Source organism: Apostichopus japonicus, chromosome 8, assembly GCF_037975245.1.
Source record: "Apostichopus japonicus isolate 1M-3 chromosome 8, ASM3797524v1, whole genome shotgun sequence".
Classification (NCBI taxonomy): Eukaryota; Metazoa; Echinodermata; class Holothuroidea; order Aspidochirotida; family Stichopodidae; genus Apostichopus; species Apostichopus japonicus.
In genome coordinates, this window is record NC_092568.1 from 8,623,065 (window position 1) to 8,650,252 (window position 27,188).

The 27,188-nt window shown below is 37.5% G+C and overlaps 1 protein-coding gene and 1 non-coding gene across 3 annotated transcripts; both read left to right on the forward strand.

Annotated features, from left to right (window-relative positions):
• Nucleotides 1-859: 859 nt before the first annotated feature.
• Nucleotides 860-26,701, forward strand: LOC139970442 (uncharacterized). Of its 2 annotated transcripts, none has more exons than XM_071976102.1 (19): nucleotides 860-1,103; nucleotides 2,285-2,398; nucleotides 5,323-5,385; nucleotides 7,061-7,154; nucleotides 7,488-7,567; nucleotides 7,835-7,926; nucleotides 8,413-8,566; nucleotides 8,920-9,002; nucleotides 9,564-9,646; nucleotides 11,133-11,327; nucleotides 12,236-12,428; nucleotides 13,024-13,279; nucleotides 14,314-14,480; nucleotides 16,058-16,151; nucleotides 16,692-17,448; nucleotides 17,743-17,805; nucleotides 18,474-20,039; nucleotides 20,444-20,590; nucleotides 21,042-26,701. In XM_071976102.1, the coding sequence occupies exons 1-19, from the start codon at nucleotides 1,101-1,103 to the stop codon at nucleotides 21,131-21,133; spliced, it is 4,296 nt and encodes a 1,431-aa protein (XP_071832203.1). In that variant the 5' UTR covers nucleotides 860-1,100; the 3' UTR covers nucleotides 21,134-26,701. The 2 variants fall into 2 exon arrangements, with proteins under 2 accessions (XP_071832203.1, XP_071832204.1); XM_071976103.1 differs by having other exon boundaries at nucleotides 861-1,103; nucleotides 8,431-8,566.
• On the forward strand, nucleotides 15,104-15,237 carry LOC139972703 (small Cajal body-specific RNA 8). The gene has a single exon (XR_011795080.1). It is a non-coding gene; the product is annotated as a small Cajal body-specific RNA 8 (non-coding RNA).
• Nucleotides 26,702-27,188: the final 487 nt, after the last annotated feature.

The following is a 27,188-nucleotide window of genomic DNA, read 5'->3' on the forward strand; positions in this document are numbered from 1 at the left end:
TGTCAGGAGTGATGAGATGGTGTGGTCGGTGCTATAGCCACAAAACTAAAAAAAAATGTTTTCTCATATCATAACCTATTTAAGTTATTTTTTCTTTTCATAATATATTTAGGGAAAAGCGAAGGCCTCGAAAGAGGTGGCCCGTTTAAAGGTAAACTTGTCCCCCGGATCCGACCTGGCACTTCACGTTCCTGTCCCAAATTCCAATAATTTCTGACCAAACTTGTACGTGTGCTTGTTGTAACACGTCTGTATACCGGTAATCCCGTGAAAGGTAACAATTACAGAACGCTTTCCACTATATTACATGACTAGCGTACTAAAGACCTGTATTTCTTGGAATCAATCTAAACTCAGGTCCTAAAATGAAATGTGTTGAAACAAACGTGGCCAATTCACTTCCTTTTGGCAGTAACTTCACTAAATCTACATGAAGTAGAATATCTGCTTCCTCTTAAGTATAGTAACATTACGGTGACAGCGTAGGTTTAGTGCAACATTCAGTACAGTTGCTTCGCACCAAAACAGTTCAGGGGAAATTTGTTTACCTCACCACGACAGGTCACAAGAAAGGTCAAATAAATTAATTCAGACGATACTATTTAATTTAGGGTTTTCAAAAATATATCATTTTTGTCAACACATTTTAGTGCTCTAAAAAGCCAATAAAACAACATTTTATGGTGTAATAATAATAATTAAACTACTTCCTACAGTAAAAATTCTTAATGTATAATATTTTATCAGAAATGGCAGTAAGATACATTATATGTAACCTTCGGCTTTCAAATAATAGAGTCACTTCTTGTGTTCAGTGACGACACCTCGGGTACGTTTATAGTACAGCCAGCTAAGCCATCTGAATGCTTGCTTGTGTCGCGCTGTACATCCCTTGTATAGGATATTGTACGTGTAAATTGTGCATCAATTTGTTGCATGTTCCTGAATCTTAGTGTCAGCTGTTTAACGTTGGAACTGTCGTTGGTCGGTGTTTCTTGCAATATTGTTACGTAGCGTCTGTCGATGTCTCAAAGAAAACGTTTACTGATAAAAGAAGTATTAAAGCACAATTCCTGAAAGTTTGGAATGTTTTAATCGATATGGTAAGTCGTAAAATGCTTGGTAATTTACATTGATAAGCAGTCTTCTTGCCTAACATGTTAAACCGTACGGCTTACTGTGCTGTTACTTCATTGTGTAGAAAAAAAACGCTGTCTGTTGTTTCGTAGACGTGGTAGTAATGTTCAGAAACTTCAATGTAAAGCGTGTATTTAACAAATTGTTCAGCCAAGAACAACTCACTTATGATTCCTTAAAGTTAAATACTTATTTTCGCTTCAGTAGTATCTTTCTATGGAAAATTAATACAGTTCCGAACAACGAACCAGTTGTTTAGTAGGTAACTGTCACTTGTCAGTGTGAGCAGCGAACGTACTGCAACGACTCCTTTGCTGTTGTACTGGTGTAGGCTTTAATATGCGATTCCATTACTGTTGTGTAATGTTTTCGACAGCATTTAGGCGTAGGCCTACTTGCGTAGGATGTAGATGACACAAGTGAATAGGACAATGTGTTACAATGATTGTAGCCTAGGTTATGAATTCATACATTGCAGGGATGTATTTAGTGTAGTTAAACTAGAATTCAAAATGAAGATCACTATTTGAACTAAGCCTACATCATTAAGTGAACAATAATCAGTAATGTTAAAGTTCAAGCAGTTGGCTTTGGTCCCCTGCCATGACCATCCACTGTTAGTGTTAGCTTGCTGTGTTTATGTCAGAACTAATGTAATGAAATGAGAAGACAGCTGTAACTTATCAAGTAAATGTACAACATTACATTCACAACACTTTCAAAACAAGCTGCATGCAAACCATGGTAAGCATATATTACTAAGAATTAAGATTATTAGCATGAACTTTTACTGCCAATAACCAGCTAATTTTGTCTAAAAGAGAGATAACAACAATTTATTCAGAGTTGCAAACACTAAACCAGTCACATCAGTGAAACTGATTGAAGTTGTAATATGGCTATGCGATGAAAATGCAGCTCAAGCTGAGCTGTTTTAATACACTACAAAACAAGTAACAGTTTTATTGAAATTTATTGATATAGCTTTGCTCAATCGTATTGTGCAGATCTGTGACAATGTCTCATTTCACCAACTCAAGCCCTGAAACGTATATTCTTAGACCTTTATTGTATGTTGGTCATCTTTGTGTGGAATGTGTAACATATATATTTATATTTCCCTTCTGTTTTTATTTCTTAACAACAGTCTGGAGAAGATCCAGCATATCTGACAGTGGGTACTGCTGTCAGTGCCAAGTATCGGGGAGCCTTCTGTGAGGCAAAAGTAAAAATTATCAACAAGAAGTTAGTGAAATGCAGGGTAAGTCTTCAATTTTTTTAGGTATTGCCACTCGGGTTTAGAACTCTATACAATGCTGATTCAGTGTCTAAAGCATATGTATCTAGTTTATATGCACAGTTAGGTACATTAATTTAGACCGGTGCTGTGGCCGAGTGGATAAAAGCATATGTATCTAGTTTATATGCACAGTTAGGTACATTAATTTAGACCGGTGCTGTGGCCGAGTGGATAAAAGCAGCAGCACTTGAAGCAATGAGGCTTAGCAATCGGGAGGTTCCTGGTTCGACACCAGGTTGGGTCATAGTAAGGTGGGTTTTTCATCCAAGAGCAGTCTACAGTTTTCCCATTTCAAATAACTTTCTAAATTGTAAAGATTCCAAATTTGAGTTAAAAGGTTGAATTGGAAGCCACCCGATGTGTAAGTTGTAATCCGTAAGCCCTTGCGGGTTTCTCTCGCATTTGTGGTCACTTAAGCATGGTAAAAATAACTGCTGATTATTATTATTATGATTATTATAATTTGCGTTTTGCAGTATGACTCATATTTGTACAACTTCAAATTTTTCAAAGGACCAAAACTGTTCCTGCATCAAGTACCAGGGTAGATTGAATAAACCACTAGAGAATTCAAAAGCCTAAAATTAGCTTTTGAGGTTATTGACCAACCAGTATTTAAATGTTACAGGATTTTGGGCTGAAATCACTTTCACTTTCTTGTTCCGCTATAGTCAACTTTCATAAAAATATTCTCATTGTTGTGATAACCATTTTTGTGAGTGATGCTACAAAATGTTACAGGTCCTGGTTTTGTTTTTCTTGTTTCAGAAAGATTGTTAAATGCTGTCTGCATCTGTTGAGTAAGGAAAGGGGGGAGAGGGGAAGGGAGGAGAACTGGCACATCATCAAATTGAAACCATCTTTTTTTTTTCTAGGTGTTTTCTTAGAGAAGCTACTATGGTAAAGAAATTTTTGGCTCTAATGCTGAAGGCTGAGTAATAACCTTTGCAATTTTGCGTGTGTGTGACCAATTTTGTGTCACAAACTCCTCTGAAACGGCTGGGCCGATTTTCTTCAAACTATGTGAGAACCCTTATGTCTCGCAGACCCCGGAATCTAAGGTCGGAGGTCAAAGGTCCAAATAAGTAGATATCAGGCTCAACTGACATTTAATCTGCGCTTGATTTTAAAGGTCATGATTTTAGCCAAAATTTGAAGAGATCATAAGGCTATAGCCCTACAAAATAATTGGCCGGAATTGAAAGTTTTCAAATTTCAGTTGGGATGCTCATTATGGCTTACCAGAGCTCATAAGCAGTTTTTAGTGAAATTGAAAAGTGGCATTTTATGGATCTTTAAGCCTCTAACTGTAAATATTCAAATGATATCATTTCAAATGTTCTCAAAACTTTGGGCTTCTCTTTCAAACTAGGGACACATCAGGAGTTTAATATTAACTGGCAGGTAATCTGAATGGCGCCATAATTTTTATGTTCACGATTTTGGCCAAATTTGAAAAGATCATGAGGCTATAGCATTACAAAATAGTTGGCCAAAATGAAAGTTTTCAAATTTCAGTTGGGATGCTCATTATGGATTACCAGAGCTCATAAGTGGTTTTTAGTGAAATTCAAAAGTGGCATTCTATGGAACTTAAAGCCTCTCCTGTAAATATTAAAATGATAAATTTTGTTATAAATTAGGGCTTTCTTTCAATTTTGTGGTTGCTATGGGAACTGAGGTCAATAGTCACATGGTGCAAGGTCAAATGTATATTTTAAGTGCAATTTTGTGTCAAAAACTCTTAAACAGCTAGGCCGATTTTGTTCACACTTGGTGGGAAGTTACCCCACTGTGAACCCTTGTCCCACAGGCTCTCTGAACCAAAGGTCAGAGGTGGAGGTCAAATTTTGCTAATATTGAGTTTTGATAAATTCCAAGGGAAACATGAAATTTACTTGGAACCTTCACATGTATAATTGAAATGTCAAGTAGTACCAAAGTATGTGGTTGCCATGGGAAACAAGGTCCGACTCAGGACTGGTAGGGCTGCATGACAAACAGGTACATGCCATCACTCAGTAGGGCTAGGGTAGTTTTAAACCTTTGACCAGTGTTACATCACTGATGACAAACAGGAACATAGCGTGTATTGTTCAATTCACGTTATCAGTTGTAGGGTGCACATAGGTATGTGTGTGTATGTACAGTATGTGTGTACAGTATGTGACGGCCAGCTTGTAAACAAGATATCTTTAGAAGTACAAGTTGAGTCAATGTCATGCTTGGTAGGCAGATGCCCCTTGATAGGTAGATGTGCCCTATGGTTTGTTATTCCCATTCATGCATGTTAATGAGTAGGTGGGCCTTAACGTAAAATTCTTAAGTATGGTGATGTAAGTACAAATTTTATTGCAACAAGTTTTACCTCATTAGTATTCATGAATGGGTGGGGCTTAATGGGAGATCATGGAAAACAGAACTTTTTGTAAACATAATGTCAACAACCACACATTGATTCAATGCCATACTTGGTAGGTACATGTACCATGATGTGTATATGTGCCCTATTAATGAGTGAGCAGGGCTTTAAAGAAAATTTGACTAATGTCAATATCTCTGCAACCGTATGTCAGACTAAGGTCATTCTTGCTATGGTGACATTTTGTTTGCCACAACAACGTAGACCCCCATCCCTAGGCCATGACATTGGCCAAGTGGAGCCAGAGGATTACCCAGCAAAATAGTGTGAATATTAACAGGAGTTTCTTGTTAGTTAGAGTGCTGTAGATTGGGGATCTATGATCTTGCATTGAGAATAAATGCATGTTCCACTATACCATACTCTGATTCTTTGTTGTTAGTATGAAGTGCACAGTTAGCACTTTGGTAAGTACTAAGTACTGTAATTTTAATGGCTTCTAATATTGCTTTCTTCAACACAGGTCACCTTTAAGGACAGCACAAGTAGTATTATCCCAGATGAGTTTGTCAAAGGCAATTTAAAGGTGAGATGATATGATTGGATTTACAATGTTGCTGTTTTGTCATCATTAAGCTTGTGTAAATTACAGTATATATGCAGAAACACATAACATTACATTTGTAGTGTCACAAAGTTTTAAGTTACAAAGATACATTTATAGTGTAGAAAACTGACCTTTCAAGCAAGTCTGATTATTTTCAGATACAAGCGTGAAAGTTAACAGGAAATGTACAGTGTTGTTCTATTGGCAATTTGACAAACATTGGTATATGGAACAGTCTGTAAACAATGGAGCCAGTTGGTGTCAATTGGGTGTTTCCATAACTTGGGTTAACCTTTTAATCTAGTATAAAACAATTTTATAAAGGCAAGCTATTCTTCTATAACAAAGAGTCTGTTTTGCTGAGGTAACATTTTCAACTTGTTGTTTACGTAAGCTGCTACTGAACAATTACTCGCTAAATTTTACTCTCAAAATTTTTACTCTCTAAATGTCTGATGCACCTGTAGAGTAACAGGGACATTCTCTGAGATCTAAAGAATAGGGATGCACCGGATATCCGGTCCGGCCGGACTATCCGGCCGGATAGTGAGGAATTATCCGGTTCCGGCCGGATATTTTTCAAAATCCGGCCGGATCTTTTTCAAAATCTGGCCTGAATTATTCCTTAAAAAGGTGTTGGTATTTACTTAAATCAATGTAAACTATTTCCATAAATTAATAAAAACATTCAAAGTAAGGAAAAATTAGGTTTAACATGTTTAATTTAATTTTCTCAATGGTCTGACCCACTGTTTCTAAAGATGAACCAAAATAATACAACTACTGTAATAATATGAAGCTATATACAACAAATACAGTTTGCAGTGAAATCATTTCTTGTAGTCTTCATCAGTTTAATATTGTGCAGTTAAATTAGACCATTCATATACTTATCAGTCAAAATACTGTTCCATTGAATCTTTACTTTCCCATTATTGTTGGCATTCTCTTGGATATCTCTTGTCACCACAAAAGTTCCTAAAAGTTCATGAAAAACCTAAATCATTAAGTGTTCTAATGAACATTCAATTCCATTTTAAAGGAGAGATAAAAGATAGATAAGAAGTTTCTTCCACTTCTGGAAAGATACAATGCTTTTTTTTTTTTTTACAGATAATATTGCAGTGTAAAAATTTGTTACCAAATAATGAATATTAAAAGACAATTCTAAATCCAGATAGTAGTGGTATTACAACAATTAAATAATCTTTTTATTCAGTATAAAGTATGAGATTTGTGAAATGTACCTTCCTGTTTAAAACAATCTTCATAGGTAGTATGCAGTTTTTTCCAGCAAACAAATTTACATACTATACTGTATCAAGCTTGTCAACAATTAATTTGTAGTTATTTTATTAAAGAATGTAGATTACACCACTTCAAGTCATATTTAATCTCATAAATGGGGTCGTAATTTCACCTTCTTTATAATATGCGTATACCTCACCTAAGGTTTGCTCCTTGTTTCATACTTCTACTTCTTATTAATGATTTTCTTTTGTGAAATGAAAAAATCCGGTTCCGGCCGGATTTTATCCGGCCGGATTTCATGTACTATCCGGCAAAATCCGGTTCCGGCCGGATCCAAAAAATTGGATCCGGTGCATCCCTACTAAAGAAATGATCTAACAGGACCCTCTCATTTGTATTACAGATCGGTGAAAACGTCGAGGCCAAACAGTCAGAAGATGGCAATTGGCAGGATGGGACCATTACCAAGCTAAATGATGCCAGCGTGTACACCGTCTGTAAGTAAACTCTGTATCACAGTTCATGCACTACACACTGATCAAGTATTACAGTGTTAATGAGAACAAATAGTGAAAAATCACCTGCATGAATGCATTTCACCCCTCCACTAATACCCTCCCCCATCCCCTCTCCCCATCCCCCCATCCCTACCCCTGGTAGTATTCTCCCCATGATGAGGGTGAGGCAGGTAATCAGCTGGAGGTAAAAGTCTGAGAAGAAACTGATTGATTGATCTCTATTAGCCTATGATGCTAGCCTTCTAAAAATACTTCGTTTCTGTTCTTTTGCTGATTTTACTGTCTCACCAAACTTTGTTAATTTTCTCGCAGTGTTCGATGACGGAGACGAGAAGACTCTTCGCCGTTCATCCCTCTGTCTGCAAGGAGAGAAGCACTTTCATGAGAGTGAAGTGAGTCATTTTCGTTTGGATCTGAGTGTATTGGTTCTTGATGAGTTTTGGTTGTCTTGGCTTGATTTCAATTTTATTTTAACAATGCAGTCGAAAATGGAGCAGTGACAATTGGAATTTTTTGACAGCCATGTAGGATGTCTGTAAATTTGTACACAACTCTGTTTAAAAGTTTTGATTTCCACTGGTTTATGGATTTGCTCCATGGAGACCCATATCAACCATTATGTTATTAATCATAGTCTAATTTTTCATTTCACCACACAGACATTGGATCACTTGCCACTGACTGACCCAGAAAACTTTGGCACACCAGTCGTAAGAGACAGAGCAAAACGGAAAAGACCTCATACTTCCAGGTAAATCCAACTTTCTGAATCATGTCGTGGGAACTCTATTCACATGGACATATTTGAAGATTCTTATGTCATTTGTATTTTATTGCTGCTTTGAACTTACCTGCCTTTACACCTTTATTGCACTCTAAAGTCATAATTTGCAAAGCTGTGTCTGGCCTCAACCTCTCCAAAGGGGATGATCCGTTTGTTTGTTCTTCACTTAAGTAGCTGTCTCCAAACACCCTTGCAAAATCTACAAATAGCTGATAATTTACTGTTGCTTAATAAGCAATTTCCCAAACAGAACAAACTTTATATAAAAAAGAAAAACTAATTAAGAAAAACTGTTTGTAAGTTGTGTATTTTAATGAGTAAATTGACCTTTGGGAAAGTACACTCTCTTTTTTTTAGAGCCTCTTGCTGTGAAATCATACTACAAATTGAGTTAAAAAACTCTTTTGTTTGTTTGAACTTTTTTGACAAACAAGTATGGATAAATGAATTCAGGCCTTTCCCCGTCCACAGGGTGGAAGACGACGAGGAGAGCAGTGAGTCTGAAGTCTTCAGGAGACTGCGAAGAGAGGAACCAGATAATGCAGTCGGGAAGGTTGTGTTAGTCGAAACTAACGAGAAGAGGAAAAACCTGTGGTTCCCAGCTTTAGTAAGTCATTTGTGTTTTAGGGGCATGGTTTGTGTTTAGGCTGAAGTTATGGTAGAGTTAGATTTGCATCCTTGTCTTAACTTGTTGTTTTCGTAGATAATTTGTTTCTTTTTGTTTCAGAATTTTCAAATAGCACACCTGTGTTCAGGTTCAATTCCCTAAATGAAGTTGGCCATTTATAAGGATCCAATCTTAATACTTTTTCTATTCAGTTTTGAAGAAAATGTTTTTTTTTTTTTAACATGGTATTTATCATGGTATGTGTCAAAAAGTTGCAAAAAACTAATGAGTGAATTTAAACTTAAAATGTCATTCTTTCCCTCTTTTTTTGGTTTTTGTTTGTCTTCCCACAGATTGTGGATCCGAGTTGCACCAAAGATGCCCCAAACAGAACAAAGGACCACATTGTTACCAGATCATTTAAGGATAACAAATAGTGAGTTTTTTCTCCTACTTCCATGACGCCCAACAGAGGTTATCACTCTGTGCTTACTGTTTTGAGCCTTGAGCCTACAACACTCACATAGCAATAATATACCTTAATTTAGACAGTTTTGCATAATATAAGAATTAGGTCTGACTTTTAAATGTCATTTACGGGTAATAAATAGCCAATTCCACTTTTATCCGGGTGAGATATAGGAATAAAAGAGATTTTTAGACTGTGTGTGTCATGTTTGAGTAAATTTGGTGGCAAGTGATATTTATGTAAGTTTAGTGATAAATCTTTTAAGTGACTCTTGCAGACACAGTCTGTTTTGTAGACAGTGCAGACAGAGCACATGATATTACGCTTCGATGCTTTTGGAAGAAGACATTCATATATATTCACGAGCCTGTTGTTTGATGGTATAAACTTGTAGCTGAAGATACATAATCACAATTTGTGTAGTATGCATGCTTCTTGTGGATTCTAGACTTTGAAATAAATATTTACCCGTCTAGTAGTGAATTCTACGTCTTTGACACCGCCCTCTCTTACCCGTTATCTTCACAGCTACACGGTACCTGAGAGCAGCTGGAGGTCATTTGCTTCCAAGGATCACATCTACAAAGGAGACAATAGCTCCTTGAAATCTGGTGAGTTTACTGAAAAGCGCACCTAAGTTAGGACATACATGAAGCCTGCATGTATACATCGGTACCGTTTTACTTAAAAGTATGTAATCTGCACTAAAACACTGATTATGTACTACTAAAGTATGTAACCTACACTTACACACTGGTTCCTTACTGTATGAATGATGTAATAAACACTTATGCAATGGTATGATATTACATGCAGCATTTAATCTCACACGCTGGTACATTACTACATGAATAATGTAATCTACTCTTACACACTGGTATATTATTACGTGAAACATGTAATCTACTCTTACACACTGGTACCTTACTACATGATTAATGTAATTTACCCTTACACACTGGTACCTTACTACATGAATAATGTAGTCTACCCGAACACACTGGTACCTAACTACATGAATAATGTAATCTACCCTTACACACTGGGTTATTATTACGTGAAACATGTAATCTACTCTTACACACTGATTCCTTACTACATGAATAATGTAATTTATCCTTACACACTGGTACCTTACTACATGAATAATGTAGTCTACCCGAACACACTGGTATCTAACTACATGAATAATGTAATCTACCCTTACACACTGGGTTATTATTACGTGAAACATGTAATCTACTCTTACACACTGATTCCTTACTACATGAATAATGTAATTTACCCTTACACACTGGGACCTTACTACATGAATAATGTAGTCAAATCTCACACGCTGGTACATTACTACATGAATAATGTAATCTACCCTTACACACTGGGTTATTATTACGTGAAACGTGTAATCTACTCTTACACACTGATTCCTTACTACATGAATAATGTAATTTAACCTTACACACTGGTACCTTACTACATGAATAATGTAGTCTACCCGAACACACTGGTACCTAACTACATGAATAATGTAATCTACCCTTACACACTGGGTTATTTTTACGTGAAACGTGTAATCTACTCTTACACACTGATTCCTTACTACATGAATAATGTAATTTAACCTTACACACTGGTACCTTACTACATGAATAATGTTATCTACACTTACACACTGGTTCCTTACTGTATGAATGATGTAATAAACACTTATGCAATGGTACAATATTACATGCAGCATGTTATCTTACACACTTGTACCTTACTTTATGAATAATGTAATAAACCCTTACACACTGGTACCTTACTACATGAATAATGTAATCCACCCTTACACACTGGTTCCTTACTCCTTGATATATGTAATTGACATTCAACACTGGTAGGAATATTACGTGCAGCATGTAATCTTACACACGGGTACTTTACTTCTTGAAGTATTCAATCTACCCTTACACACTTGTACCTGACATTGTCATATTAGTTGCAGAATCTTAGAGATGACATCTGCGCTAAAAGTCTCCCAAAGCGAGATGCCCAACTGTAGCACATGTTGTTTAAAAATTGTACATAATATGTCTTGCCTCGTTTCGTCCTCAGCGGTCGAGAAAGCAGTTCTTTATATCGAGACGGGGCAACTGCCATCCACCTGGGATTTTAATCTCTTGAAGAGTAGAGACAGGGGGGACGGGGAGAGCGAAGGAACGGAGAGCAGCGACGAATCGTCAGATGATGAATACGATGAACAAAAGGATGCATGGCTGGCATCGCTTCATAAGTTCATGGAGGAGAGAAGTAAGATGTCTGGTTTGATTTCAAGTGTTGGTAACTAAGTAGACCTGTGATAGGCCTGACATTGAACAAGCTGGTTCACAATGTTTATGATTTGCATCATCCTTGTAAGAATTATAATAAGGGGATACAACAGCAAATCACCAAAGTGTCAGGTTCATTTATATTCTGGATCTACATGAAGTAACTCGTCATTATAACCAGCATCATTACAATTAGCATGATAGGCTGTTAACTTTATAAAGCTATACAGGCACATGTGTGCATGCAGGAGAAGCTGAATGGCTTGTGGACTTACACTTCACGTAGGTTAGGCTATCCAGTTTATACAGCATTAGCACATTTTGAATGTTTTTACAAACTGGAAGACCATTTCAGTTGGGGGAAAACCGTGGATTTCTCCTGGATGAAAAACCCACCTTTGCTTTTAGCCGGCCAGGGCCGGAATCCACGACCTCCCAGATGCTTGGTGTCGTTGCTTCTGATGCCAAGCCGCCTCAGCAAGTCCTGGTTCATAATTGATATCACAAATGTGACCAGTATCATCCCTGTTATTGTAAAGGACTTTAAATAGCCGATCCACGTTCTGTCAAGTTGAGTTAATGCCAAAAACAAAAACCCTGATTGGGTTCACTGCACTCAATACTCTGAAACGAGTCAAGCAGCTTGTCAAACCAAGTGTCCACTTTGTACTTAGCTGTTGGAAAAGCAAAACTAAATGTAAAAAGAAGAAAAAAAGTTGATATGAAATTGTTTGCAGCTTTTTTATCATTCATGTTCAGATTGCACTGTGCATCCTGCCACCCGAAACGATGACTTTAATTAATCAAGAGCGAGGCAACTTCTCACAGAGTTGAGAAGGTCATGTATGGGTGATATGATCGTCTTAACTGTTTTCCCCTCTTATTCAGGTACACCAATCAACAAACCACCCGTGCTGGGATACAGAGATCTCAACCTCTACAAATTATACAAACTAGTTCAGGATCTGGGAGGCTGGAGGAAGGTCACCGACAAACAGCAGTGGAGATACATCGCCAGTAAAATGGGAATACCCATCCATAATACACCACAGTCATACAACATTAAAGCAGCATACAACAAGTAGGTTGGGATTTATCTTTGAGGGATGGGGGGGGAGGGAGTTTGGGAGAGGTTTTTAAAAAAAAAGACAATTCATCTGAAATGATATAACCTCAGAATGCATTCTTTTTACTTCTTTTTTCATTAACCAAAATAAGTCATGTAATGGGCTAAATTTACAGAAGCATTTCACATTTGCAGGTTTCAATAGGATTTTCCCCTTGTCACTTTCAACTGTAATCTGTTTCCATCAAGTAGAATGGTGATTTTGAAATAGCTTCATATTTCACAGAGAGTCTTGAAGTGTCTCATTCAGTGCTCCCTCCTGAGTTCTTATCAGTGGAAGGTGGTGTAAACATTGCAAATAATTTTTGGGGAAGGAAATAACCGAAGTCGTAAACTATGGAAAGATGTGATTTCTGGGTCTGGAAAATGTGTATAATTTTTTTAAAGTATAAAGGCTGTAACTTCTGTTACTTAATTTTGCATTGATCATGTATGGGTATGATACTTATCCAGGTTGTGGCAAATTGATTAATGGAACCTAACATAAGGATACATCATATTCAGGTTGTTGTTCATTGGGTTTGCTCATACTCCTTATGTTGTCGCGCAGGTACCTGTTTGCGTTTGAAGACCACAACAGAAAACTAGGACCTGGCTTTAGCAGTGTCCTGACCAGACCAAGGAGAAGATCATCCTATGAAAGATGGAATCCAGTAGCTACCCCTTCCCCAGCTAAAGAGGAGAAGAAAGAACCAGAGAGAAAGAAAGAACCAGAAAAGAAAAAAGAACCAGAAAAGAAGAAAGAGGCTGAGGAAAAACCGGAAGTTAAAGATGAACCAGAAACAAAATCAGTACCAAAGAAAAAGGTGATTTGAAATTAATTTCATCTAATGAAATGTGAAAAAAAAGATGTTAACATTTCCTTAAGGATTTGTTGAGGTTTTCATTTGTTTAGATGTCTAAATGTTGAACTTTTCCGTCTTAAAACGTTATCAAGAAAAATGAAAAATCTTGTCCAATGCCTGTCGAATGCCTGTTGCATTCATTGAACATGATAACAATATATTTCATGGAAGTATATGTGCACGATTGGAGATATTACATTAACAGGCACAACATTATATGAACAAATATACAAGAGCAGCATTAAACATTAGAAGACCAAAATTACACGTAGTTATTACAAGGTACAAGAAAAACAATACAGGATGATACAGCATTGCAAGTTGTAACAGGATACAAGAAAAAACAATACAAGATACAAGAACAACATTTCCTGTTGTTATTGAAAACATGAACAACAATACAACAGAACAATACAACCTTACAAGACCAACATTACAAATAGTTACTACATTACAAGAGCATTCAGCTGCTACAAGCAAGAAAAACAAGCAAGCAGATTGCATGACAGCACTTCTATCATACGGAGTGTATTTTAGCTTGAAGCTGAGACAGAGAATTAAATTATTCCCTTTTGTAGTTCTTCCTTTCTTATTGCTATTTCGATCGGTTTTGAAGTAACTCCAGACTTGATCTGAAAGGTCAGCAAGTCAGCTTTTGCTCTGACATCCAAAAGCTGCCTTTGAATTTGTTTGTTTTTAAACTGTTGACAAACAGTCCTTCTACCCTTTACCTATTACATCAACCTACCCGGGCAAGTAGATTTGTCTTTAGACAACCTGAAGAGAGAGTCTGCTTTCAAATGGGTGGCAACATACCAACTTTCTTGAAGTTTTTTCATAAGGGTTACAATGTCAGGGGGTTATGAATTTTATGAATGGCATATAAAAGCTTTCCATCTCCAGTTTTGTTTTCATTGTTTTGATGTTTTTCAACCATTTTGAATACATATTATGCTATGTTTCCACCCATGTCATTCCCCGAACGGCTGTTTCAGACGAGACGAAAAACGGATGTGACAGAACAGGAGAAGGAGGCAGAAGAAGACGAAGAAGATGAAGATGAGAAGAAAGATATTCAGACGGAAGAGAAAGTGACCCCTCGGACTGCGAGCAAGAGGGCAGCAGCCAAGTCAGTCTCCAAAGAGGAACCAGAGTTAGACAGGTTTGTATGTTATTGTTATCATCGGCCTATGATTGACAAAAGAAAAGTTTACATGTGGAATCTAAATGTTTGGATTTGGAGCTATTAACAGAAAGTTTGTCTCATTGTTTAGCCCAGCAGCCTGTAAACTTTTCGGCCCAGGATCTTCCATGAGGAATGAGCCAAGACCCCCTCCCCTCCCCCCCCCCTCAGAATGCATACAGAATGAGCTTAGGCTATGAACTTGGTGTTAGAAATGATAACTCAATTGATCTCCGTTGGCAAGCTCTGAAACATACATAAAGCTTTTCGACATCTGGAAAATCGTATGTGGACCATCAGTTTAGTCAATGACAGATAGCATTACTATAAACACTACGGTGATACAAGCTGCAAAAATAACAATAGAAATGCTTAGTAGTCAGTGCTAAAAGCATATTTTAGAAAGCTTTATTTAGTGCCCATAAGATTGTCTCGAAAATGCTTAAATGGAGTATTGAATTTGTCCGGTACCTCATCAAGTTCTTGTTAAAGGCAAGTTTCCATCTTACTTTAAACGTGATGCCTTAACAGTAAGACAGTAACAGTCAGCTGAGAATGGTTTAAATTTCCTTTTTTTATAAGTTTATTTTGATGTAACTCTTTGGGATTGGATGCTTGATATCACTAAGTCAACTTCCTTAGTGATGACCTCATCCTGTCCCTATATCAAAACTGCTCTCTGAAGACGGTGTTGTATGAAGGTCAAACAATGCGGACAGATACGGAGCAGACAGACCTCACTCTCTACACTATAAATATTCATTAGGCATGAATATTCATTAGACATCAGATATGATGGATAGTTAAATACCACAGTGAACTCATTGTTACATATGTCAGATCTCCCAGCAAAAACCTTTATTTCAAAAATGTATGTATGTATGAATGTATTTTAGGAACTCGTGAAGAAGCCATCATTGGCTTATCAAAGCCGCAAGCTGACCGAAGTCAGTCTCTTAGATTCATATTTAACATCCATGATTATGAATTGTCAATTGTCAACAACTCTGTAACTGGACGACAAACATTAATCTTGGAGTGACTCGAACTCGGGACGTTATGATTGGAAGGCACCGGCGTTAACCACTGAGATAACACTCCCTGTTTGCACTTAAGTTTTCAAAAATACTGTTTTAAACCTTTATTTCTATTTTAAGTTAAAAAGAAATATTTTAAAGATTTAGAGAGATTAAAGAGTAGAAATACTGTATTCAGTCATGCTAACCATTGATGATTCACATTTGAAGCCTTTAAAAACCTTAATTTCTTCATTTACAACCTTTAAAAATACTTTTATTTTGTTAAAGAGCAGCTGCTGGGAGGTCTGATATGTATGTAAATACATAGTCTGAGATTCATCAAAGTTAGATATAAAGCTCCTTGCCAACGTTTGCTTTGATAATTTCTTTTAATATTGATACTTCTCCGGAGCGAAGAAATCTGCCTGGTTTAATTCTCGTTTTTTTTTGCTTTTGCTTTTCTGAATCAGAATATTGTATTTTGTACCGCTCATTTTCTTGATTTTTCTTCTTCTCCCAACGTTTTTGTACTTTTAGGGAGGAAGAAGATCTGGGAACAGATTTTGAAGTTGGGGAAAAGGTTAAAGTGCAGTATGGTAGAGGAAGGACTCACAAAGTATATGAAGCCAAGGTTTGTACCAAAACTTACATATCTGAAGGGAGGAACAGCAACTGCTTAAAAAGGGGGGTGTGAAGAGGGTGGCGGCAATGAATTATATTTTGTTTTACTGTAACATAGTTTTTTAAGTGGGGAAACTTCTTCAACTGTATTTAAGAAAACAACCACAGAAATGGAAGGTTGTTGAATATTACTTTCCTATGTTGCAAGTTGGCTTCACTAATCAATTTTCATCACATGCAGTGAACAGCCATGATCCATCAAGGAATTTTGTTTCACTTTGCTATATGCTCTTTCGATGATTGACATTGTAGAAAAACTGTTTGATAATATTCTGAGCCTTTAACAAGTTTCGATAGAATGGTATGCTTTACCGGTCATAGAATTGCGTAAAATTGACCAGAAACTTGTGAAATTCACTTTGGAAAGATCACTAAACCAGCATATATTCCTCTCTTTTTTTCTGAGTCCTCAAAGTTATACAAGTGAAAATGACAAATCTTATATGGGAAAGTAGAAATTAGAAACAAAGTACTTTTTTTCTTTCAACAGATTGTGGATGTCGAAGGTAGCGATAAAACTGCCAAATATTCTGTCCACTACCTCGGTTGGAACGTCCGTTACGATGAGGTCGTCTCATCGGAGAGAATCGTAGCATCCCTGGACAAGAGGAAAGAGAAACGACTGGCCCGCGTCAAAGCACGAGAGAAGGAGAAGGAGCAGAAGCAGAAGGAGAAGGAGAAGGAGAGAGAATTGGAACAACAGAGGAAGGAGAAAGAACGTAAGGAGAAGGAGAGGTTGGAGAAAGAGGCGGAGAAAGCGAGGAAGGAGAAGGAAAGACAGGAGAAGGAAGAGAAAGAGAAAGAGGAGAGGGAGAGGAAGGAGAGGGAAAAGAGAGAGAAGAAGGAGAGAGAAGAGATGGAGAGGAAACTGAAGAAGGAACAAGAGGAGAGAGAGAGGCGGGAGAAGAAAGAGAGGGAGGAGAGGGAAAAGAGGGAGAAGAGAGAAAAGAAAGAAGAGCAACAACGGTTAGAGATGGCGGCTCAGGAATTGTTGCAGCAGGAAGAGATGAAGAGAGCTCTGGAAGAGAAGTCCAAAAAGGCCGAGAAGAAATCGGAGGAGGACAAAGGGAAAGGTAAAGGTCCCGCCAAGCGGGGCCGTCCCCCCTCGCTCAGTCCAAAGACGTCCGGTAGGCCGATATCTCCGCGGGTCTCCGGAGGCGGTAGAAGGTCCCCGCTCTATCCAACGAGGTCGCTCAGATCGGACAGAAACAGCCTGTCGGAGTCACCGTATGCTAATGGTCTGGGAGGTGAGTATCTCGATTAATTATCATAGAGGGGATGGTAACTGTCCCAGTAATATAACCTTCATGGAAGTAATAGCCTGTGATTTATGTCTGTTTGGATGCAAAAAGGAAGCAAGAATTGCTTATCTTAAACAAATATATCCACAGATATGGAACCAAATGTGGCAAAACATAAATATATATATATATATATTGGAAATATTTTGGAATTCTTCAAAATATTAAAAACTGAATGCAGTGCATCTTATATTTTCCAAAATGTTGCAAGTTAATATTTCATTGTTTTCTTTTATTCAGCTGTGAAACATAGAGGAAGGAGGGGTTCATCCACCAGCAGGGGAAAGGCAGAAGAACCAGATGGTATGTACCTGATGTTTCATTGTTGTTGTTTTTGTTGTTGTTGTTGTTGTGTTAAGTTTCTTTTCAAAGTGCAAACTGTATGAAAGTAAGAGAGCCTGACATTTGGATCACAGCAGGCTCCTCTTCAGAATTAAAACTGTAACAAAGACAAAAGAAACAGGTTTGATAGACAGATATGACAGACGATTCATCTGTTTAAATCTGTTTGACAGAAGGAATTCAAGTCAAATTATTTGCAACAGGCATTTACTTGGACATTAAGGTAACAAGAGTAATGAAGAACAAAATGATTGCTGGAAAGACAAAACCGTACCAATCCACCTTTTCATTTTTGTGCTGGTTTCTGTCTGTCTAAATCGGTGAACTTTGCTGATAAGATTGTTGTAATTTTTATGTAGATTTCAAATTGATTTCAGTCATGTTCTCTCATCTGAGATTTATCCTTTTCTGCAATCTGTGTGTATGTTTTAGTTTCCATAATCTTGTCAGTTATTGTATAAAAGAAAGAAGATATTTACAATGTGATGTGAAAATCCTTTTAATTTGGAAGTTAAAGGCCTTAAAGGTACACAGTTTACAGATAAAGCCACTATTAATGTGAAGAAAAAGAAGGCATATTACCTCCCAGATGTCGGTAAACCATAACTTGCCCCGATTTCTTCTCATAGATTCAGGAGAAGAATCCGACGGAGATATCGGAATCGAGGGCACGGATGTAAGTAGAGAGGCCCCGTCTCCTGCCAAGAGTGACATCAAACCAGCTCCAGAAGACGCAGAGAAAGAAGAAACCGAGGAAGCGCAGATCTTGTCACCAGTTCTTGAGGAAGTAGCTCCTCCGGAAGAGCCGCAGGAGCTGGAGAGTAAAGTGGATTCAGAGATGCCTGTGTTCGAGACGAAGGACGCAAAGGAGGAGATACAGAACCAGCCACCAAAGTCACCGCCGAAATTGAAAAAGGAAGGTGGACTCGACGACGTCGTCACAGAGGACACGAAGGAAGAGGTAGAGGTGAAGAAGGAGGAAGTCAAAGAAGAAGAAGAAATGGAGAGCAAGAAGGGTAAGAGGAAGTCGAAGAAGAGCGAGAAGGAGCCGAAGCAAGAGAAGGAAGGAGGTAAGAAGACGTCCAAGAGGAGACATTCCAAAGATGCGAAGCAAGAATCAGTCAAGGAGGACAAACCGGAGGTTGAGGTACAGTTGGAGAAAAAGGAAGAGAAAGAAGAAGAGACGGAGGCAGAGAAAGAGAAAGAAAAGGAAAAAGAAAAAGTTGAGGAGGCAGTGGAACAGACAGAAGAGAAAGTGGAGAAGGAGGATGGAGAAGGAAGCGAAGAGAAGCAAGCAACGGGACAAGAAGAGAAGAAGAAGAAAGGTCGTAAGAGGGGGAGGAAAAGTTTGGAGGAGAAGAACAAAGAGAAAGGAGAAAAGAAGGCCAAGAAAGCAGACACAGAGGGAGGAGGGGAGGGAAGCAAGAAAGGGAGGAGGCGGAAGAGGCGGCTCGAGGAAAATGAGGCCGAAGAGAAGGAAGATGCCAAACCAGTTGTTGTCGAGGAACAGCAACCTCCCCCCGTGGAAGAGGAGGAGATGAAGATGGCAGAAGAGAAAGATGCAGGAGAAGGAGAACCAGACGAGATGGAGGCTTCCACATCCGACAGCAGGATGATGGCAGCCATCATCACCACCCCACCGACGACCCCCGAGAGCTCTGCTATGGGGACCTCCTCACCGAACGAAGACGAGGGACAGGAAGATGGAGACACGAAGAGCGAAAGTGTCCAGGCCAGACTCAGTAACAAGAGTGACTCTGATAGCTTGGCCGACATGGCCAGTAGCGGCAGCTCTTCATCAGTGAAGAATGAACAGTTGGAGGAGGAGGAGATGGAGGAGGAGGTCAGTAGCAATAATAGCGAAGAGAAGGTCGGGGAAGCCGCCACGGATCCACCAACGAGAGGACACAAGGCCGCAGCAGGGAAGAGAAGGAAGCATTCGCATTCAATCATGGGAAATACCACCACCAGAGCAGAACAGAAGTCGAACCGGAAGAAGGGATCGAGAAGGCGGACGACCTCGGTGTCCTCCAGCGTGAAGCCCGGTCCGAGCAGCAGCGACACGGATGAGAGCTCTAATTTGGAAAACAAACTGGCTAAGGGGATTCATAAGAGGTCTTTGGAATCCAGCTCGGATAAGCCTCATCAACAACAACCTCGATCATCTCGACCGTGTAAATATAATTTTACCGTCGGTGAGTAAAATTTTACAATTTTTGGCTCTCGTTCACAGTTAAATAAGTGAACTTGATTTGATGTAAAGGTTTCTTTTCAGAACAAATGTTTTACTTTCAATGTCACCTCTCCTAATTCTCACAAATGCTAACTCTTTCTTCAGTGGTTGTACTGCATGTGAAGTGATGAATGGAGAAATAACTGTTGAAAATATTTTCTACTATTGTATTTGTGAAATGACAATGTTGGCAAAACACTATTGAGTAAGCTGTTCTGCTAGGTAATCAGCCAAAGGAATTAATTATAAAAAAATATATAAGAAATACAAATGCAGGATTATGGCTAATCTTTAAACAAAACCGTCACTGATGTATATATTAAATATATTTACTGAGGTAACCTTCGTTTTTGGTCTTCATTTCAGATGTCAGTCACATGAGCAGCCCGGACGAACGAATTGCAGTCATCCAGAAACAGTTGATAGAACTCCGAAAGATTTACTTACAGTTGAAGAGCGAAGTCTCGTCCATCGACAGAAGGAGAAAACGATTCAGAAGGAAGGAGAGGGAAGGTGAGATGACGTTTCTTGTTTCGAACCAGAGAGAAAAGGTCGCACTCGCAATATGGATATCTTTTATCCATGAGTGCATTTAATTTGACCGCATAATACTCGCAAGCATTCCCATACTACATAGTTTCAGAAATCATTTGTGTGCTAAGTGCCATGCATAATGGGGCAGAAAATGCTACACAGAAGCAAAATATGTATATATAGCAGTTTTTATATTACTTTCAGAATTTTTATGTAATAGAAAATGTTTGTTAACCCAAAAAGTCCCATTTCTCGAATACAATAGTAGAAAATATTTTCAATGGTTGTTTCTCCATTCATCACTTTTACATGCAGTACAACCACTGAATTTTACTCATAAATTATTCCCGTAGCCTCACTCTCTCTGTTTCAATTCGAAACAGATCGGCTCACGACTAATCGTCTCGTATGCTTATATCTTATCTTACAGCACAAGCACAAGCAGCTGCGTTGATGGCTGCCAGGTCGCTGGCTAACATCTCCAACTCCGCCCCTGCCCCTACGGCCCCTTCTGCTAGCTGATATTACCAGTCCATCTATCGTAAAAGCAGTGAATACCATGATGCCTGGACAGAACAGTTGCCTCCATGTAAGATATTGACGAAGCAGACGTTATTGCAGGAAATAGTTCTCTTAATTTTTTTTTTTGGTCATGATTGGTCTATTTCCTGTCCTACTATTTTTCTTTCTTTTTCTCTCTCTTTTTTGGAAATCTATTTATGTATTTATTTTTGAAAGGTTACATTTCCCATGTCTGAAATTTGAAAAGTAATGCCTTGGTTTCACATGCTCGCTTATAATGTGCTAATTATGCCCCTTAATGCCTGTTTCCGGTGCCTTGTCTTACAGGTTTACCTGAGTTCATTTTTTTTTTTTTTTTTGTGGGGTCACTTTACATTTTGCCATCCCTAAGGGTTACGTATAGCAGATAGCTACTAAGGAAGGGTCTTCTGATGTCACAAAAGATGTGAGTTTGTTTCTTTTTTAACCGAAAAGGTGGGATATTTTGTGAATTAATTGACTATTTATATAATAAACATCTTATTACTGATGGAAGAGAACATTCCAAAGAACTATTCATGATACGTCATTGGTTTTGGGTGGATTGGATTATCTATTAACGAACTTACCTGTCCCTACACAACTGTCAACTCTAATAATGTTTGTCTTGAAAGTTGAGATAACCTTGAATTATCTGTGTCTTCATTCCATTAATTATATTTTCACACCTTTTGGTCAAAGTATATAATTGTACATTTGTACAGATGGACATAGCATTTGGTAAGAAACAAGGGAGTCAGTTGCATTGTTGTAATGTAACGTCGCTTTCCATGCAAATACATTTTTAGCACAGAATGTGTGTGAATTTGAATGTCACAACGGAAGGTTTTAACCTTTGAATATGTCAAACATCAAAATACAGATCATACTATTGTACAATTCATAAGATTCGTAACAGCCTAGGCCAACTTTGCATACTTAAACATGTGGCGGAATTATGATCGATGTTAAATGTGAAGGCTGATCACGCGAACTTCAAACGAACCGATTTATTCTCTAGAGACAAGTCTTCATCGCAGAGTTTGTTTGGGAAGGTTGCCCTATTGACTTGAGGAATCCTGGTGGGGGAAAGAAGAATCCAAACCAAGAAAAGAGTACCGACCATGTGGTGGTTACACGTTTGGTATCTGTGTCCAGAACATGTGTGAAAATTCTGATGAAAGCTTGAATTACTTACCTCCTGTGTAAATTTGTATGAAGAGTAGATCATAAGAAGACTCCAAAATATTGAGAACTTGGTTGGGCAATACAACTCGAGATGGTTTCTTCGTTGGCCTATTATTTTCTTGGCCGGGGTTAGAGTGAGTGGGGGGGGAGTGGGTGAGAAAAAGTTGGAAGTTTGTCTGGGTTGGTGCATTCGTTGTGTTAGATCTTTGAAGCCTGCACCTTCCTTTAGAGATCATGATAGCTTACAGACTGCTGTAGTTCAAAATCAACCGGTCTCACACCATCAATTATTGATGTTTATTATGGTTCCTTAAAGTGTGTTGACCTAATGTCTCAAAAATTGTTGAAGATATCGTAGATGTGAAACTCATTTTCAAATCAGACATCAACACCGTACTTAGACCTACCACACTATTCATACCAGAGGTACCTAGCCTAGCCTACATTTGCACATTAGTATTGGGGCTGAAGCTGCCAGTTTCTTTACACTGTCTAAGATAATTGATAAAAAGATAATCGGATATCACTTTTTTAGGAGGAGATAAATACTTCATAGGGTCAGTGCAGATGATCTTGTTCGTAAAAAGGAAATGGTTTTCATAGCAACCAGCTGCCCTAATATAGAAATAAGATACCATGAGTTAATTTAACAACTTAGCAAGAGTGTTGGAATTGAAGCCTTTTCTTGTTTTTAAAAAAAAAACATCAAAGATATTCATTTGAGAGAGTTCTGCCAAATTCACACAGCAGAAAAGGTTAACGATGACAATGTTCATGTATTCAATTCTTCAGTAATATCCTATTTATCCGTAATTATTAATTGAAAATATTCACTGATAGATTAAACTGCATCGTAACAGGTCAAGGAATTTGTTTTTCCGAAACGATTATTCACATGAATGTCTACGATTCCCTGACGTCAGTATCCTTGAGGGTCGTTAGTTGGTCTGGTCGTTCTATGTATCTGTCTTCCTGAAAGTGCTTCCTTCAGCCATATTGATAATTAATTATTTATTAATTAATGATGGGGGTCATTGTCGGTATTCCCAACACCACCACCTCATCCCACGCCCTTCTGTTAATGGGTATTATAGCTGTCGATGGATCTGACATGAATTTGTACATTAAACTATAGCTTCACGAGGTTCTCTTCTCTTATAACGGGTCTTAAAGTTTTTGCCGATATTTTACATAATTCAGTTTTTCGTGGGAAGGTTTGACTATTTAGAAATATAAGTAAGTTTTCAACTTTAATATTCTAAAATGATCGTCTTTCAGCGTAGGATATCAAAGTAATTTAAAGCGAGAAGGTGTCTGAATGAATAGATTACTTAGGGCTGGTGGAGAAGTCGGTATCTCAGAGATTCATTCAGCGATCTCTCTTTCTCTAGTAACTGACCAGTGTTTTCATAGAAGATTTGATTATTGCTTATGATTATAATAATAAATTCGGTTTTTTCATTTTACTACCGAGAATCACCCTCTGGGGGTTTCTCCATTGCTTGGGAAAGTATGTGTATTGAATGGTACTCAGTTTGCACATCTTGGAGATTTTTTGTTTCGTCCTGTTCGACTAGTAGACTTTTTTTCTTGCCAAGAAATTGAGACACCTAAACTTTTACATTCCATCTCAGTTTTCCCACTATGAATTTTTTAACAAAATTTGTTGCTGTGATTTATTTTCTCAGCTGGTTAAAAATGTTTCATCAGGGGTATCTCTCTAAGAGTCAGCTGGATCTGTAAAGCTAAAGGAAAAAGTGGTAGTAATTTTGTTAAGACTCTTAAGATGTCAAAGTAAGGAGGTTGATATTTCTAAGTGCTAAGGACTCACTTGTTATAACAATGTTATGATCACATGGTCTCATTGTAAGGGGCCTGTGGTCAAGAGTGGATCTAGTTGTTTGGCTTTTATCGTGCCCAGGCTCTCTCTCTGGAGGGGGTGGGGAGGGGGGGACTTAAAGGTGTCTAAGGGCCCCCTCTTGTAGTAGCATTTAGGTTGGAAAAAATATATTTCATAATATGTAAAACACAAGGAATTCCTGTTGGTAGTGGTAGACATATGATTTGCCGATAGGGAAAAGCAGAAGGGGATGATAGATGTTTTTTTATTAATACACTTGATTTGAATTAACCTGCTATTGTTATGCTAATGTTATGCTAATGCTAACCTAATGTTTGAATCCTGTATCAATGGCAAACCAAACCTAGTCAATATTTTGTAATCCAGCTGTTGTCAGTTCAGAAAAAACGTGTGCGAAAAAATTGAGAATATTGATATTATTACCCGAGACGATATGCATTAGAATATGCTCTCATGTTCAAAATGACAGTCATTTTGTGAAAGATTGTCAAAGAATGTACCTCGAGTAGTTTCCCTTTCAGGTTAAAAAGTATTCCATATCTCTTGTTTTTTCTTGGACAAAATGTGTTACCTGGAGGGGCATGTTCAAGGACCCGTGTTACGGAAAGGCAAAACAAACGAGTGCCCCAATCGTTCTCTCAGGATGGTGTCGAAATGATAATAGTGCTCGTTTACGAGAAATCTACACAAAATTTTAATATGTTAATAAAATAATTATGATTATTTAAGTGGTATCATTGTTTCTTTCTTTCTTCTTTTTTGTAACTTTAGAATATTGGATTTCACAAATTTGAAATCTTTGTATGAAACTAGATAAAATTTGCAACATTTCAGGATTTGGGTATTATTAAACAGTAAGTGTCGTTCTGTTTCTAATTTTTAGTTATGTGGTGCTTTTCTTGACAGGCATATCCCACAGTTTAGGAAAGAAATGTATTATTACAGATTTAATGTGTTGATTTTGGTAAATTTAAAATATCTAATTTCTTACTAAACTCACACAATATATCCCATAATTTTTGCAGCACATGAAGCTTGACTGTAAGATTCATTTCAAAATAATGAGAGAAAAAAAGTATTTTTCAAATATTTTCAATTTGTGTTGTGGTTATGGTTCATAGTATATTGAAATCGCTTTTGGGTTAAACTTTTTTTTTGTGTCAAATTGAAAGGAATAATTTATTACTCGCTAATGAATATTCATTTGTTGCATGAAATTGGTGAATTTGAAGAGAATGACTCATTTCATCAACTGCAGTCTTTATTTTGAGTAGTAATGCTCACCTATATGGTTCGATAAAAATGTGAGAAATTGGCCAGCAAGAATACCAAAAAGGTTGCTTTAATATGAAGATTTGTCGATTGCTTAATGCTTGCTTTTCTCTGTGTCGTTGTGTAAGATGAAAAATTCAGAGTCATGAAGTACTCTTTTAACAGAGGTTGTAAGACTAGAAAACAAACTTTAGATTTTACAACGAATATTTTGTACATCCAAATTTGTACAGTAAATAATGCATTTTTGTCCCCCTCTCCCTTTCTTTCAGAATTTCTTTGTAAATATTATGTATAGTGCTTTTATTTCAAATTGTGTTATTTCCACGGCAATTCTGCTCATCACTGGAAACGTACAAAGCATATGATTCAGTAAAATTAGTAGAGCTAGGGTAATTTCATTCACATTATGCTAATTAAAGCATACTTTATCCCTTATTGTCATTCTTAAGTTTTTTTTCTATTCCTTTTTCTTGTCGAAACTTTCCATTACCAAACTTTAAGGTAAACAGAGGGGAACAGGTGCTCAATAAGTATGTAAGTGAAACGTGAAACAAGATAAGAATTATAGTTATGGCTCTTAGAGAGTACAGTAGATTTACAGAACTTTATAAGTTCTCTTAAATTGTGACAATGGGACACATTTTTTATCGGGGGGGGGGGGGAGGGGGGGTCTTTGAACTAAGTAATAATTTACTGTACCATCCAAAACATTAATTTTACAATCTTTAAATTATTTTGGTATAAGAATTCCCCAACCACTGTTTCCTATATTCTGAGAAACTGTTGTCATAATTTTAAATATTGACTGGATAGAGGGGTGTAAGGAATAGGTGATACCTCTATACTTATTAGTGAGGTATAGTTTAAAGTATTAACTTATTGGAGAAACAATTAGCCGTTAAGTTAAAGAAGACCGTGGTAAAATATACACTGCTGTTTATTTGCTACAGTTATGGGGAAATATGAACTTTTCTCATTCGCTAAAATGGATGATCTTGGTCTATATAGATTTGCCTTCTTATTCTAATTTTGATGGACAAATTAATTGTGGTGTTGTACAGAATTCTGTTGTAAAATAATTTTCACGTTTATTCGAAATAATTTGTATGGCGACGTGATTGTGATCAGTAATAAAATCATATTTTGTGTGAATAGTTCTTTGGTTACTCTGACACGTGTAGATTTTTCTTTACTTGAAAAATAAACCAAAAGATTGAAAAACTGAATAGCTGTGTCAAATTGTTTTGTTTTGTTTTCCTCTTCTTCTTGTATTTGTTTCACAGTATAAAATAGTGAATGGCCAGTATCTCGGTATTGGAGTGGGGAGGGGGAGACGAGTGGGTGGGATGGAGATGTTAGAACATGGGGACTGCATTATTACTAAAACCACTGGTACATTGAAAACTGAGCCCTGAGTGGAAAGAAAATTAAGGGGGAAAAAAATTGGTGAAGTGCTTGGGTGAAGGTGGATGAAAGTTTTCTGTCATTGTTTGCTTTAAAAGGGTGGAACCATGTAGAGGTATTTGTTTTGTTTGCTTTTTGTATTTCTTGTCAGAGGCAAAAGGAATCTATATATGGGATAGTGATGGCGTGTGTGTATGTGACACTTGCTTGTAAACACGGTAACTCAACAAGGTAATGGTGGATTAACTTCATACTTGGTATGTGGATGTGTCTCATTAAGTACAAGAAGCCTATTGTTTCCTGTAAAGT